Below are 12,890 nucleotides of genomic sequence, written 5' to 3'. Positions count from 1 at the left end.
ACCTAAAAACCTCAGATTTTCTCAAACGCTGACCGTCCGCTTTATAATCCAGTGCGCCTTATATATGAACCAATATTGAGCCACAACAGGTCTCCCAACTACGGTAAGCAGCCGCCGACTTCCTTTTCCCTCATGGAAGAAGTGCGCGGTGCATGCTGGGATATATAACTGCGGGAGGCGTGCCGTTTCTGTGTGTTTATGTAAAGACCCTAAAATGGCTCCTAATAAGAGACACGCTTACCACGCAGAGTTTAAACTCAAGTCGATCAGTCACACAGTAGAACACGGGAATAGAGCAGCAGCGAGAGAATTTACATTAACAGCAGCGTCACTGACTCGTTTAATGACGACTTCGACGAGACAGAGCCGGGCATGTTGGATGCCGTATTTGCCCAACTGTTTGATTCGAACACTGAAGAAGAAGAATTTGAGGGATTCGTGGATGAGGAATAACTTAATAAAGTGAGCTTTACATGTTTATTTTGTGTGTTGTGTTGTGTGACATTATCGTTTCAGCAACGTTGAGTTATTGATATAACTCAACATTGCTTTGCACTATTTCGAGTGTTACTATATTGTGATTGCACTAACGTTTGATTTACCGTAACAGTATCAGACTGTTTTTTACGTGTAAATTGAATCGGGGAATATAATAAAACAGCTGTTTATTCCTTTTGGGAGTGAACGGTGTTGTCAGAACGAACGCTGTTTTGTAATCTATTAATAAAGTTTGACTGACCTATCTGACTGTTTTGTTGACATTTCCTATAGCGCAGCTCCATCTAAAGCAGAGGTCCCCAACCACTGCTTTATCAACCCGGTACCAGGCCGCAGCTCGATTGGTACCGGGCCGCAGAAGAATATATATTTTTTTAATTGTATTAAATCAACATAAAAACACAAGACACACTTACAATTAGTGCACCAACACAAAAAACCTCCCTTTTTCATGACAAAAAAAAAAAATTCCCCTGCCGGGCCGCGGGACAAATTATCAAGCGTTGAACGTTCCGCAGCTAAAAAAGGTTGGGGACCACTGATCTACAGGATGCATAACGTAACCTCAGCCTCTAGTGTAGCATCTATTTTATGCGCCTTATAATGCGGTGCTCCTTATATATGAACAAAGTTTTAAAACAGGCCATTCATTGAAGGTGCGCCTTATAATCCGGTGCACCTTATAGTGCGGAAAATACGGTATATACCGTTTTTCAAGACATTCAAAGCACTTTGCAGCGAGAACATCATCATTCATTCACTCCACAGTCACATATTTTGGTGGTGGTAAGTTACTTCTGCAGCCACAGCTGCCCTAAGGTAGACTCATTAATGGTGGTGGTAAGCTACTTCTGTAGCACAGCTGCCCTGAGGTAGACTGACGGAAACGTGATGCCATTTTGCACCTACAGCCTCTCTGACCACCACCAAATATTGATTCACATTCATACACCAGTAGGGGTGTAACGGTACGTGTATTTGTATTGAACCGTTTCGGTACGGGGGTTTCGGTTCGGTTTGGAGGTGTACCGAACGACACGGGCATATTAAGTAGCGCACCGCACGTTGTGTGAACAATGCACACTGAGGCACCACGAATTGATTTACGTGGACTCCGACTTAAACAAGTTGAAAAACTTATTGGGGTGTTACCATTTAGTGGTCAACTGTACGGAATATGTACTGTACTGTGCAATCTACTAATAAAAGTTTCAATCAATCAAAAAAATAACAACACACGGCATGCTAGCAACGACTGGGCTATGATAGACTGACCACACCTCTTTTCACGGGATATTTCCTCTTTGCGGAGCTGTCTAGATGGAGTTTCTTAAATGCCTCGAATGTCCGGCATTTTAAGTTAGGGTTGCGTGTATTTTCAAAGTACGTTCAGGATTAAGAAGGGGTTAAAAACAAAAACAAAAAGTGATGCACGCAGCAACATTCGTGAGGGAGGGGCAGAGACAGAGAGAGCGAGAGAGTTATGATAAATGCGCATGCGTCGCCAGGCTCTGCTTTTTACCCATAGATTTATCAGATTAAATGTTTTATTATCTATAGCAGGGGTGTTAAAAGTGTACCCCGGAGGCCATTTGCGGCCCACAGCTAATTTAAAGGCCCGCGGCACATTCTAAAAATAAATACTATTAAAATTAAGGGTGGGCAAATTAGTGCGTTAATTATGCGTTAACTCATCAATCTATTAACGCCGACAATTATTTTATCGCACATTTGCGTATGTTGTTTACATGCTTTTATTTTGTTAACGCCTTTTCTTAACAAGATGGCATTTCCCGGATGTACTTCGGCGTCGAGGGGCTCTTGGTAAAGATGGAACATTTGGCAAAAATACCGGACAATTCTGCAAATTTCATGGCTGGTCACTTACGACCGCTAGACAATTCTGAATGTGGATAGATCGGGCCGTTTTGGACTGAATGACGCGTGCTTGCTAGACCGGCTAGCTAGCATGGGAATACTTTGCCGGCTACATCCAGCGGCCTGTGAAGCAGCGGAGTATATGTGTTGTCTGTCTATTTATCAATAATGCAGACGAGGAGTGTTGGCTGAGTTCTTAACGTTTGCTTTCAGAGCGTGCATATCACAACATACAAGATGCCGTCATGGCGACACAACCTATGGTGGGGCGGCATAGCTCGGTTGGTAGAGCGGCCGTGCCAGCAACTTGAGGGTTGCAGGTTCGATTCCCGCTTCCGCCATCCTAGTCACTGCCGTTGTGTCCTTGGGCAAGACACTTTACCCACCTGCTCCCAGTGCCACCCACACTGGTTTAAATGTAACTTAGATATTGGGTTTCACTATCTAAAGCGCTTTGAGTCACTAGAGAAAAGTGCTATATAAATATAATTCACAAATTCACTTCACAACCTATACCGTGCTACCGCGCATGCTCGTCACTCCTGTTGCATGCTGGGTAGGGTAGTTCTTTTTTTTCCCCGGCTCATAACGTCACAATATAGTACCATGTATATGATGCGTTCAGTTTATCAAAGCACCAAGCAAACAATCGGATATGGTCATAATTATTTTGAGTGCACTACGTAGAATAAACACAACATTATTAATATTGCTACTACGGATAATTTGATCAAAAATTCCCTAAAACAGCCCACTACCTATAATATAGGTTTTTTAAACATAAGATGCCTGATAAAAAAAATGTTTCTGCTGTTACCTCAGAAATTGCCTGTTCAGATGTTATGATTGTGGCTCAGAGATTTGTATGTAGATTATATTTATTTTCCATAACAAACAGGATAACTTTAAATACCCTGGCAGTGGCAATAAGCTTAAATGTTTGTATTTACATTTTTTGAGTTGATTTTCATAAAATATGCTATTTAACTGCTACTGTTTAACAAGGACTGATTTAAATTGTGTTTGCACAACAAATGTTTTGGCGCTTTTGTTCATGTGGGGGAATATTCCAATAAAGATGCACTACACACTACTTTTGAATTCATTATTGGGCTTTGCGTATACAATGCAGTTAATCGCGATTAATCAGAGAAATAGTGTGATTAACTTCGATTAAAATTTTTAATCGTTGCCCAGCCCTAATTAAAATAAACAAAAACATAAACAAAAGTGAAATAGAAAAAGCTTTAAGGCTAAATGTAGTTTAGAAAAACTTGCAACGTTGACTAATAAAACAAAGCTGTTTTTTTTTCTTTCAAACTGTCATTGCTCAAAACATAATATTGAATCAAAATCAATGTTATTATGAATTATTGACCTATCCAAGTTTCCGATTACTTCACATCAAATATTCCACTAAGAAAAAATTTTTGGGTGGAAGATTTAGCAAATAAATAAATAGCAAATAATCCAAAAATTTATATTTTGTTGTTTTCTTTCTGTACCGAAAATGAACCGAACCGTGACCTCTGAACCGAGGTACGTACAGAACCGAAATTTTTGTGTACCGTTACACCCCTCTATACACCAGTGTGTATGAGTAACACTGGGGGGAAAGGGCGGGTAGTGTCTTGCCCAAAGACACAACGGCAGTGACTTGGATGGCGGAGAATAGATTTATACTAGGAAACGCAAGTTTCTGGACAGATGCTCTACCATCTGAGCCACACTGTATTTTAAGATATGTATTGTTTTAAACATGACTTGCATGTACACACTTCATTTGGAGCATCTGGTCATTGTGAGTAGAAATGTCTCGATCCGGTATTAAAATCGGTCCAATGTCAGCAAAAAAGTAAGTATGGGATTATATGGACTTGCATGTAGAATTTCTGATGTAAATGCTGGAGTACAAGCTGTCCTTCAGCGCGTTTACTTGTTTACATCTAAATGTCCTCCAATAAGCACACATAGTTGGCCTTTTTTTGTACAAACCCCGTTACCATATGAGTTGGGAAATTGTGTTAGATGTAAATATAAACGGAATACAACGATTTGCAAATCATTTTCAACCCATCTTCAGATGAATATGCCACAAAGACAACATATTTGATGTTCAAACTGATAAACATTTTTTTTTTTGCAAATAATCATTAACTTTAGAATTTGATGCCAGCAACACGTGACAAAGAAGTTGGGAAAGGTGGCAAAAAATACTGATAAAGTTGAGGAATGCTCATCAAACACTTATATGGAACATCCCACAGGTGTGCAGGGTAATAGGGAACAGTTGAGTGCCATGATTGGGTATAAAAGCAGCTTCCATGAATTGCTAAATAATTAACAAACAAGGATGGGGTGAGGGTCACCACTTTGTCGAACAGTTTTAGAACAACGTTTCTCAATGAGTCATAGCAAGAAATTTAGGGATTTTACCATTTACGGTCCGTAAAATTATCAAAAAGTTCAGAGAATCTGGAGAAATCACTGCACGTAAGCGATGATATTACGTACTTTTGATCCCTCAGGCAGTACTGCATCAAAAACCGTCATCCGTGTGTAAAGGATATCACCACATGGGCTCAGGAACAATTTATAAAACCACTGTCAGTAACTATAGTTGGTCGCTACATCTGTAAGTGCAAGTTAAAACTCTATTTTGTAAAGCCAAACCCATTTATCAACAATATCCTGAAACGCCGCCGGCCTGGCTGGGCCCGAGCTCACCTAAGATTGACTGATGCAAAGTGGAAAGGTGTTCTGTGGTCTGACGAGTCCACATTTCAAAGTATATTTGGAAACAGAGGACGTGGTGTCCTCCAGAACAAAGAGGAAAATAACCATTCGGATTGTTATAGGCGCAAAGTTCAAAAGCCAGCATCTGTGATGGTATGGGGTTGTATTAGTGCCCAAGGCATCGGTAACTTACACATCTGTGAAGGCACCATTAATGCTGAAAGGTCCATACAGGTTTTGGGGTAACATATGTTTTCATCCAAGCAATGTTATCATGGACGCTCCTGCTTATTTCAGCAAGACAAGTGTTACAACAGCTTGGCTTTGTAAAAAAAGAGTGCGGGTACTTTCCTGGCCCGCCTGCAGTCCATACCTGTCCCCAATCGAAAATGTGTGGCGCATTATGAAGCGTAAAATACGACAGCAGAGACCCCCGGACTGTTGAACGACTAAAGCTCTACATAAAACAAGAACGGGAAGGAATTCCACTTTCAAAGCTTCAACAATTAGTTTCCTTAGTTCCCAAACGTTTATTGAGTGTTGTTAAAAGAAAAAGTGATGTAACACAGTGGTGAACATGCCCTTTCCCAACTACTTTGGCATGTGTTGCAGCCAGGAAATTCTAAGTTAATTTTTATTTGCAAAAAAAATCAAGTTTATGAGTTTGAACATCAAATATTTTGTCTTTGTAGTGCATTCACTTGAATATGGGTTGAAAAGGATTTGCAAATCATTGTATTCCGTTTATATTTACATCTAACACAATTTGCCAACTCGTGGAAGGGGGGTTTGTATTTTATTCAAATCATTCAGAATAGGTAAACATGGTATGGTAGGCTGTAAGCTACCACTAAGAGTTAGAAGCTAAACAACAGCTAAGCACACAAGGTAAACATAAGTGTTCTTAGTTAAAAAATTATGCAATATGGACAGGATACATAATCATACTTGCTTATTATCAGTCTCTCTGCAGGGCATTAAAGAGCATTGAGTCATTAAATGGATTTTGCAAAAATTAAGGCCTTAAATGGAATTAAAAAGCATTATTTACGATGCCCAGGCATTTTAAAATGTTTCAGTAAGTCAATCAATCAAACGGTAAATGAAAATGAACTCAATAACTTTGCTGTCAGTCAAACATTGTACTTCTGTGTATGTTTTCTTTTCTTCTGCTGCGGCTTTCAAATTGGACACAAGAGGTCTGGAAAGCTGTGGTTCGAAAGCGTGAAAAGCGCTGTCTTAATACGACAAAATTAAACTGCCGTGAGGCCCCAAATTTTGCCATTCTTTGGTGACTGTGGTCGTGTAGTTTTTAGCTCTTGTCATGTTAATGATGAAGCTTGTTTCATACACCACTCCTTTATTCACTCGTCTCCAGTTCAACACACAAGCTAACTTTGCTAACATTAGCAGCTCTCAGGACGCAGGCACCTCGTGTGACCTACGGAGGCCTACAAGACTATTCACACAGGACCACAACTCTTATTGTCTGCCTTTCCACAGTAAATAAGTTAGAGTTCCTTCAGCTGCCTGACATTTTGTGCGTAACTTGCTATCTCCTGTGCCCATTTTAAACAACTGAGAGGGGATAATTAAAGATGTTAAATTGAGTTGGATTTTTAACGCATCTACAGGATGCAAATATCGTTGTTTTTTCTAAAATGTTTAAAGTACTCATCCATTTCCCAACACATGTATCATTCTCATTCCTAATATGTTTATTTATTATTCCATTAAGCCTTAAAACAAATTTTAAAAATGTATCCTCCTGTTTGTTGCTATTATAAAGCATACTTTCAGAAGATGTGCATTTTACAGCATGTTTTTAAGAGAACATTTAAAAAATAACTTCTGTGTATATTATATTGATCAACTAATTATTGAGCTGGATTTGTAGGCATAAAAAATAAAAACATATGTTCTTGTTGTACCTAAGGATTGTGAATGATTTTCAAATAATTTTTTCTACATCATGTAACCGTACATACATGAATACGTGTCAGGAAAATGCGAATTTCAGCAAAAGTTAACTTTTCAAAACTTTGTTAAAGCATGTTGAGTGCAGAAAGACTCCAAACGTTCCTCGACAGGCATCAATGCAGTGGATTCACAGATGCTAATAGCTAATCACAAGTCAGCCATTAAAGTCAAATTTCTTTTGGCGTGACCAACAAAGCAACTTACGCTGTCACCGCCACAACTGTCACCTGCTGCTACTGCAAAAAAGTACATAAATACAAATACATTTTCAGATGAAACAGTCTTGTGAGCCAATTCTAATTGACTAGATAGTAAGAGGTTATGTAAACTGTTCACCTATTCAATATTATCATTGTCAAATGCTTATAATTTTGTCTCTATAGACAGTTGTAACCCTTTGACTGTATATCATAACTATCTACAGTGGGACATGGTAATATAATTTTTTACGTGACATTAAAAACGGTAATTTAAAGCATTAAATCCGATTTGCTGATACTTGAAGAAACCCTGTTTGAACATACAAAGTATCTAAGACAGAAGCATAATCGAAAGTATCCAGTAACAAGCGTGTCAGCATTATTCAACTTACTGTGTCATGAGTATAACTTAGTGAATTAATTTGGCCACTATGTGTTGCCAAAAAAAATGTCAGCTTAAAGACAGCATAAGTCCATTCCATACAGTAAATAATAAAAGGTTAGTGTTTTTCATGCCTGCCACCGTTCTGTTTGAATAATTTCACCTGATAAAACCCTAACATTCCACACTACAAAATAATAAGTATGTATGAGTAGTGGGGATGTTATATCGACCAATACTAAAGGCTCCAATACTGGTATAGTCAAAAAGTTGTGTTGGGACACTCCTAATTGTGAGATGCAATGACAAAGCTGGCGCAAAACTATTAAATTAATACTCATTCTTTATTGAAGATGCAAATTAGTCAGGTTATTTTAACAAGCTGCTGATAAGAAACAATGTCACTGTCAGAAGCTTAAAAAAGCTTGCTACATATCTCAACAGTAACATTAGCACAGGAGAAATGCCTGTGTTCACCACAGAGCTCTAAAGAAGATAACCCACTGTAATTTTTGCCATCAAAACAATGTAATTATTGTTAACAATTTAATGCTTTAAAGATGCTGCATTTGCACATTTGACTCCAAAGCACGAGGGATTGTTTTCCTGTATTTATTAATTTAAACAAATAAGTTAAATTACAATAAAGAGCAACCAAACTTTTTAAATGAGGAATAGAAAATAAACTATATATAGAAACTGCAGTGGAAACTCTAAAATCACTTTTTGACTGTTCATTCATTCTATTCCATCCTGTTCAACCTCCTGTATATTGCTAGATGTGCAGCCTGTGGAGTATGAGGAGCCTAGCCACTGGTGCTCCATCGTCTACTATGAACTCAACAATCGTGTAGGCGAGGCTTACCATGCTTCGTCAACCAGTGTGCTTGTCGATGGCTTCACTGATCCTTCAAACAACAAGAACCGATTCTGCCTTGGACTCTTGTCCAACGTCAACCGCAACTCCACAATTGAGAACACCCGTCGGCACATCGGCAAAGGTGCTGCTACAAATTGTCAACACGTTACCAGTCAAGAGCTCAAGTCTACGTTCTGTCTGTCATATCTGTCTGTCCACCAGGTGTTCACCTGTACTACGTAGGAGGCGAGGTGTATGCCGAGTGCCTCAGTGACACCAGCATTTTTGTCCAGAGCCGTAACTGCAACTACCACCATGGCTTCCATCCTACAACAGTCTGCAAGATCCCCAGTGGCTGCAGCCTGAAGATTTTCAACAACCAGGAGTTTGCACAACTCCTGGCACAGTCCGTCAACCATGGCTTTGAGGCCGTTTATGAGCTCACCAAAATGTGTACCATCCGTATGAGCTTTGTTAAGGTAAGATTGTTAGGACTAAAAGACAAACTTCTGTTTTCCCTGTTGAGAAGAAACCCTTAAAGGAGTCTTTATGTTTTTTTAATGCGTTTGAAACACTTCCTTGGGGTCTACATAACATGTAATGGTGGTTCTTTGGTTTCAAATGTTTTTTAGATGTTTACAGACCATCTTCAAGCCGTTTTCTGAGTCTCTTCAGGATGTGCTGATTTGTGTGTGGTTTTAAGTATATGCTTCAACTTCAACTGCATCTTCTCCTCGTCAGCCGTGTTGTAGTTTTTCGTGCATCCATGTGGAGTCTGACAGTTCATATAAGTTGGAACTATATGCTACTTTGTATTAGAAATGGCAATAACGGAAGATGCAAGTGCACGTATGAGCCAGTCTGTTACACAACAAGAGAATAGCGAAAAAGGTGGAGGTTATTGACTACAACTTTATACTACAATGACAGATTAGCGCAAAGCTAGGAAACAAGGAGAGAAGTTGTCATTTTACAATTTTCGTCTAGAAAGAGGTCACCAGATCATTGTGACAAGTGGTTTCATGCTGTCAAAAAACTGATAAGCACAGGATAATGTTGGAGCCCTGGGAAACATGCTGTGCAGTGCAGCAAGCATGTTGCTGTACAATATTGTAAATTGTAATGACTTACCGTTCGGGTTGGGTATCGAGTATCGAGTATCAATTGGAACCGGGACTAACTTTCCGATTCTCCCGGAATCGTTCAAAAGTTCAAATTTCGATTCCTAGTTTCGATACCCAGTCCGCCAACCGGAAAAAAATAATAAGTCCGCCGACCGGAAGAAGAAGCCGCTGAACACCAACGAGCATAGCCAAGTCTGTGTGCCGAGCGAGTCAGTCAAGCATGGATAGCGGGCATCGGCGGTCGAAAGTGTGGCTTTATTTTACTAAAAAAAAATGAAATATCGGCAAAATGTAACACGTGCGACAGGACTGTTTCGTGCTTAGGAGGGTGCACGTCGAACATTATGAAGCACCTCCGAGTTCATGGAGTACAAATAAATGCGTGTCCCGTCTTCGACGCGCTGTGCCGACCGTCCTCCGCTGCCTCATCCTCTGGCTCCGGCTCAGACGCCCAGCCTGACACCTCGGTGACTGCACTGCAGTCCGAATCCGGTAAGTAAAACAATATATATGCAATAAATAATGTGTTTTGCGCCAACGTTGAGGCAGCTAACAAATTAGCCCGCGTATTTTTTCATAGACAATTTACAACCTGCTAGCCAGGCTCCGCGATGTACTCAGCATACTCCGTTCACCGTAGCGGCAATGGGGAAGATGTCGATGCCACAGACGTAAGAGTCCCACAGAAAGGTCACTGCACACATAGTCAAAAGACTGCATCCCTTTTCAGAGGTGGAATCTCCAACATTTAGGTTAGTTAAGCAATAACGTTAGAGCTAAGCTAATTGATACTGGGCTAAACAGTAACAGCAACATTACATGTTTGATTATGTTTGCAGGGATATAGTGAAAACTCTCAACCCAAAATACATACAACCTTCCAGGGACTACCTGTCAAACACATTGATCCCGGCATGGTACAAGAAGAATCGGAATCGAGAATCGTCAGCAATCGGAATCGAAACAAAGAATCGGAATCGTTCGAATTCAAACGATACCCAACCCTACTTACCGTATTTCCTTGAATTACCGTCGGGGCGCTAATTAATTTAAAACCTCTTCTCACTCCAGCGTTTACCAAAGGCTTGCGGTAAAGGCAAGCATGTGCTAATTATTTTAAAACCTCTTCTCACTCCAGAGCTTACCAAAGGCATGCGGTAAATTTAGGCCGGCGCTTATAAATTTGAGTGTGATGTAAGGATACCATTATGAAAAGCACATTTAATTAAAAAAACATTATTATGGTATTACCTTTACTTATAAATTAAGTCCATGCGCCGCTCCTTCTGATCAAAAGCATCGATAACTTATTTATAGAAGTCTTCCTTATCTTTCTTCAGTTTTAAAAGTCTCTCAGTTTCAATGGAGATCTTCCTTTATTACCTCCTGCTTTGATTTAAAGTCCAGTTTAGAAAACTGTTTTATTTTAAGTATGTAATCCTCCATGTTAAAAGTGCAAACAAGAGGAAAAATTAAACGATCGCTGCTCACTCTTGCTGCTTGTTGTCACTTCTTCTGCAGCCGAGTAGTCTCAAGAAGGAACACTAGCGCCCTCTACCACCAGGAGGCGGGAGTCATTTAATGACTCATATTTGACACGCGCAGCTACGGTGTATTATAAAACATAGCTGCTTACTGTTCTTTTTAGCATATTCAATAGCTTGGACTTTAAAGCCTACTGAATAGCTCTTAATCTTCTTCCCTTTATGCGATTCAAAGTTATTGAAATCATCTTCTTCCTTTTTGAAAATGATGACAGGTGAAGTGTCACTCGTGACATGACGAGTTTGACCCGGCGGAAATTCTGGGTATATGCTAATTATTTTGCGAAATGAGTTTGACACGGCGGAAATTCTAGACATGCGTTGATAAAAATAATATTTTGCGAAAAGAGTTTGACCCGGCGTTAATCCTGAGCCGGCGGTAATGCCAAGCATGCGCTAATTATTTTGCGAAACGAGTTTGACCCGGCAGTAATTCTAGGCAGGCGCATACGATATACCCGGCAGCAATTCAAGGAAATACGTTAACTTCATGTAATATTTCTATTTCTAACTTTGATAACTTGGTTTAGGAAAAATTTTGATTGCTGAATTTCTTTATTTTTGTTGGATTAATTATTTATTTTATACAAGTTAATAATTAATCTGTGATCATTAAGCCCAAAGTCCTTACGGAGCAATTTTTTAAGTTTTTGAAATTAAAAGACCCAGTCTACATTTTTACAGCTCAATGTTACTTGTTAATCGGTAAAACTAATGCAGGTATCATATGACATTGATGTGGATATGTAAATGTAATTTTTAGATTAGATGAGAGGGACAAGCGGTAGAAAATGGATGGATATTATTTGATAATGGCTATAATTATGATACAGGAACGTGTGTGTGTGTGTGTGTGTGTGTGTGTGTGTGTGTGTGTGTGTGTGTGTGTGTGTGTGTGTGTGTGTGTGTGTGTGTGTGTGTGTGTGTGTGTGTGTGTGTGTGTGTGTGTGTGTGTGTGTGTGTGTGTGTGAGAGAGAGAAGGCCGACTGAACTATGCTTCATGACGCTGCATGGGGGCCCCCGGTCTGTACTTACCGTGCCTAATAGGACTGAGGTTGCGTGCCATTCCCCTTGATAAATTATAAATGTACATCAAACTATATTGTGTAGAATTGTTTTCCATAATGCAATGTCCTTGTTGAATAGTTCTGGTTTGACTGATAATCAAATTCATCAATCAAGCCACACATCAGCAGGATGCTTGTAAGGGCAATTTTCCAGCCCAACAGAGGCTAGTTTTGCTTCATATCGATGTTTGACATTAGCATCCAATTGGTCAAAAGACATGGTGACATAAAAATCAGGCAGACACTGCAGAAAATGTCACATTTTAAAGACAGTATCTCTGTTTACGTACGAAGCATTTGTTTTTACCGCGCCACGATGGCAGCAACCGTGGGAAATCGGAAGTAGCTCGAAACTGCTTGCGCCCATTGTTTAGGTTCTCGTTTGTATTCATAATTTATTTATACATAATTCCCTCACAAGTAATAACAGGAATTTAGGAAACCTAACTTGCAGTATCCAGTATGTATTTTCCATTCACCCGGATTTTTTTTTTTTTGCTATAAAGTTACTGATTCGATTTCAAATCACTGAATCGATTTCAAATCACTCAATTGTTTCGGACTAAGTCATTCTAAAACATGTAATTGTACCTGAAACGTAACAGCAACCACAATTGTCAAA

At 39.5% G+C, this 12,890-nt stretch overlaps 1 protein-coding gene across 3 annotated transcripts in view; it reads left to right on the top strand.

The window, feature by feature from the left end:
* The window catches only part of smad5 (SMAD family member 5), a 70,505-nt gene that overhangs the window by 52,919 nt on the left and 4,696 nt on the right, over window positions 1-12,890 (top strand). For all 3 annotated transcript variants that reach the window (XM_061901487.1, XM_061901488.1, XM_061901489.1), the window contains 2 exons: window positions 8,454-8,675; window positions 8,756-9,012. In XM_061901487.1, coding sequence (XP_061757471.1) covers window positions 8,454-8,675; window positions 8,756-9,012 — 479 coding nt within the window. The remainder of the gene's footprint in view (window positions 1-8,453; window positions 8,676-8,755; window positions 9,013-12,890) is intronic.

This window comes from Nerophis ophidion, linkage group LG05 (assembly GCF_033978795.1).
Source record: "Nerophis ophidion isolate RoL-2023_Sa linkage group LG05, RoL_Noph_v1.0, whole genome shotgun sequence".
NCBI classification, from domain to species: domain Eukaryota; kingdom Metazoa; phylum Chordata; class Actinopteri; order Syngnathiformes; family Syngnathidae; genus Nerophis; species Nerophis ophidion.
Note: the sequence above shows the minus strand (reverse complement) of the source record. Positions and strands in the feature narration are given on the sequence as shown.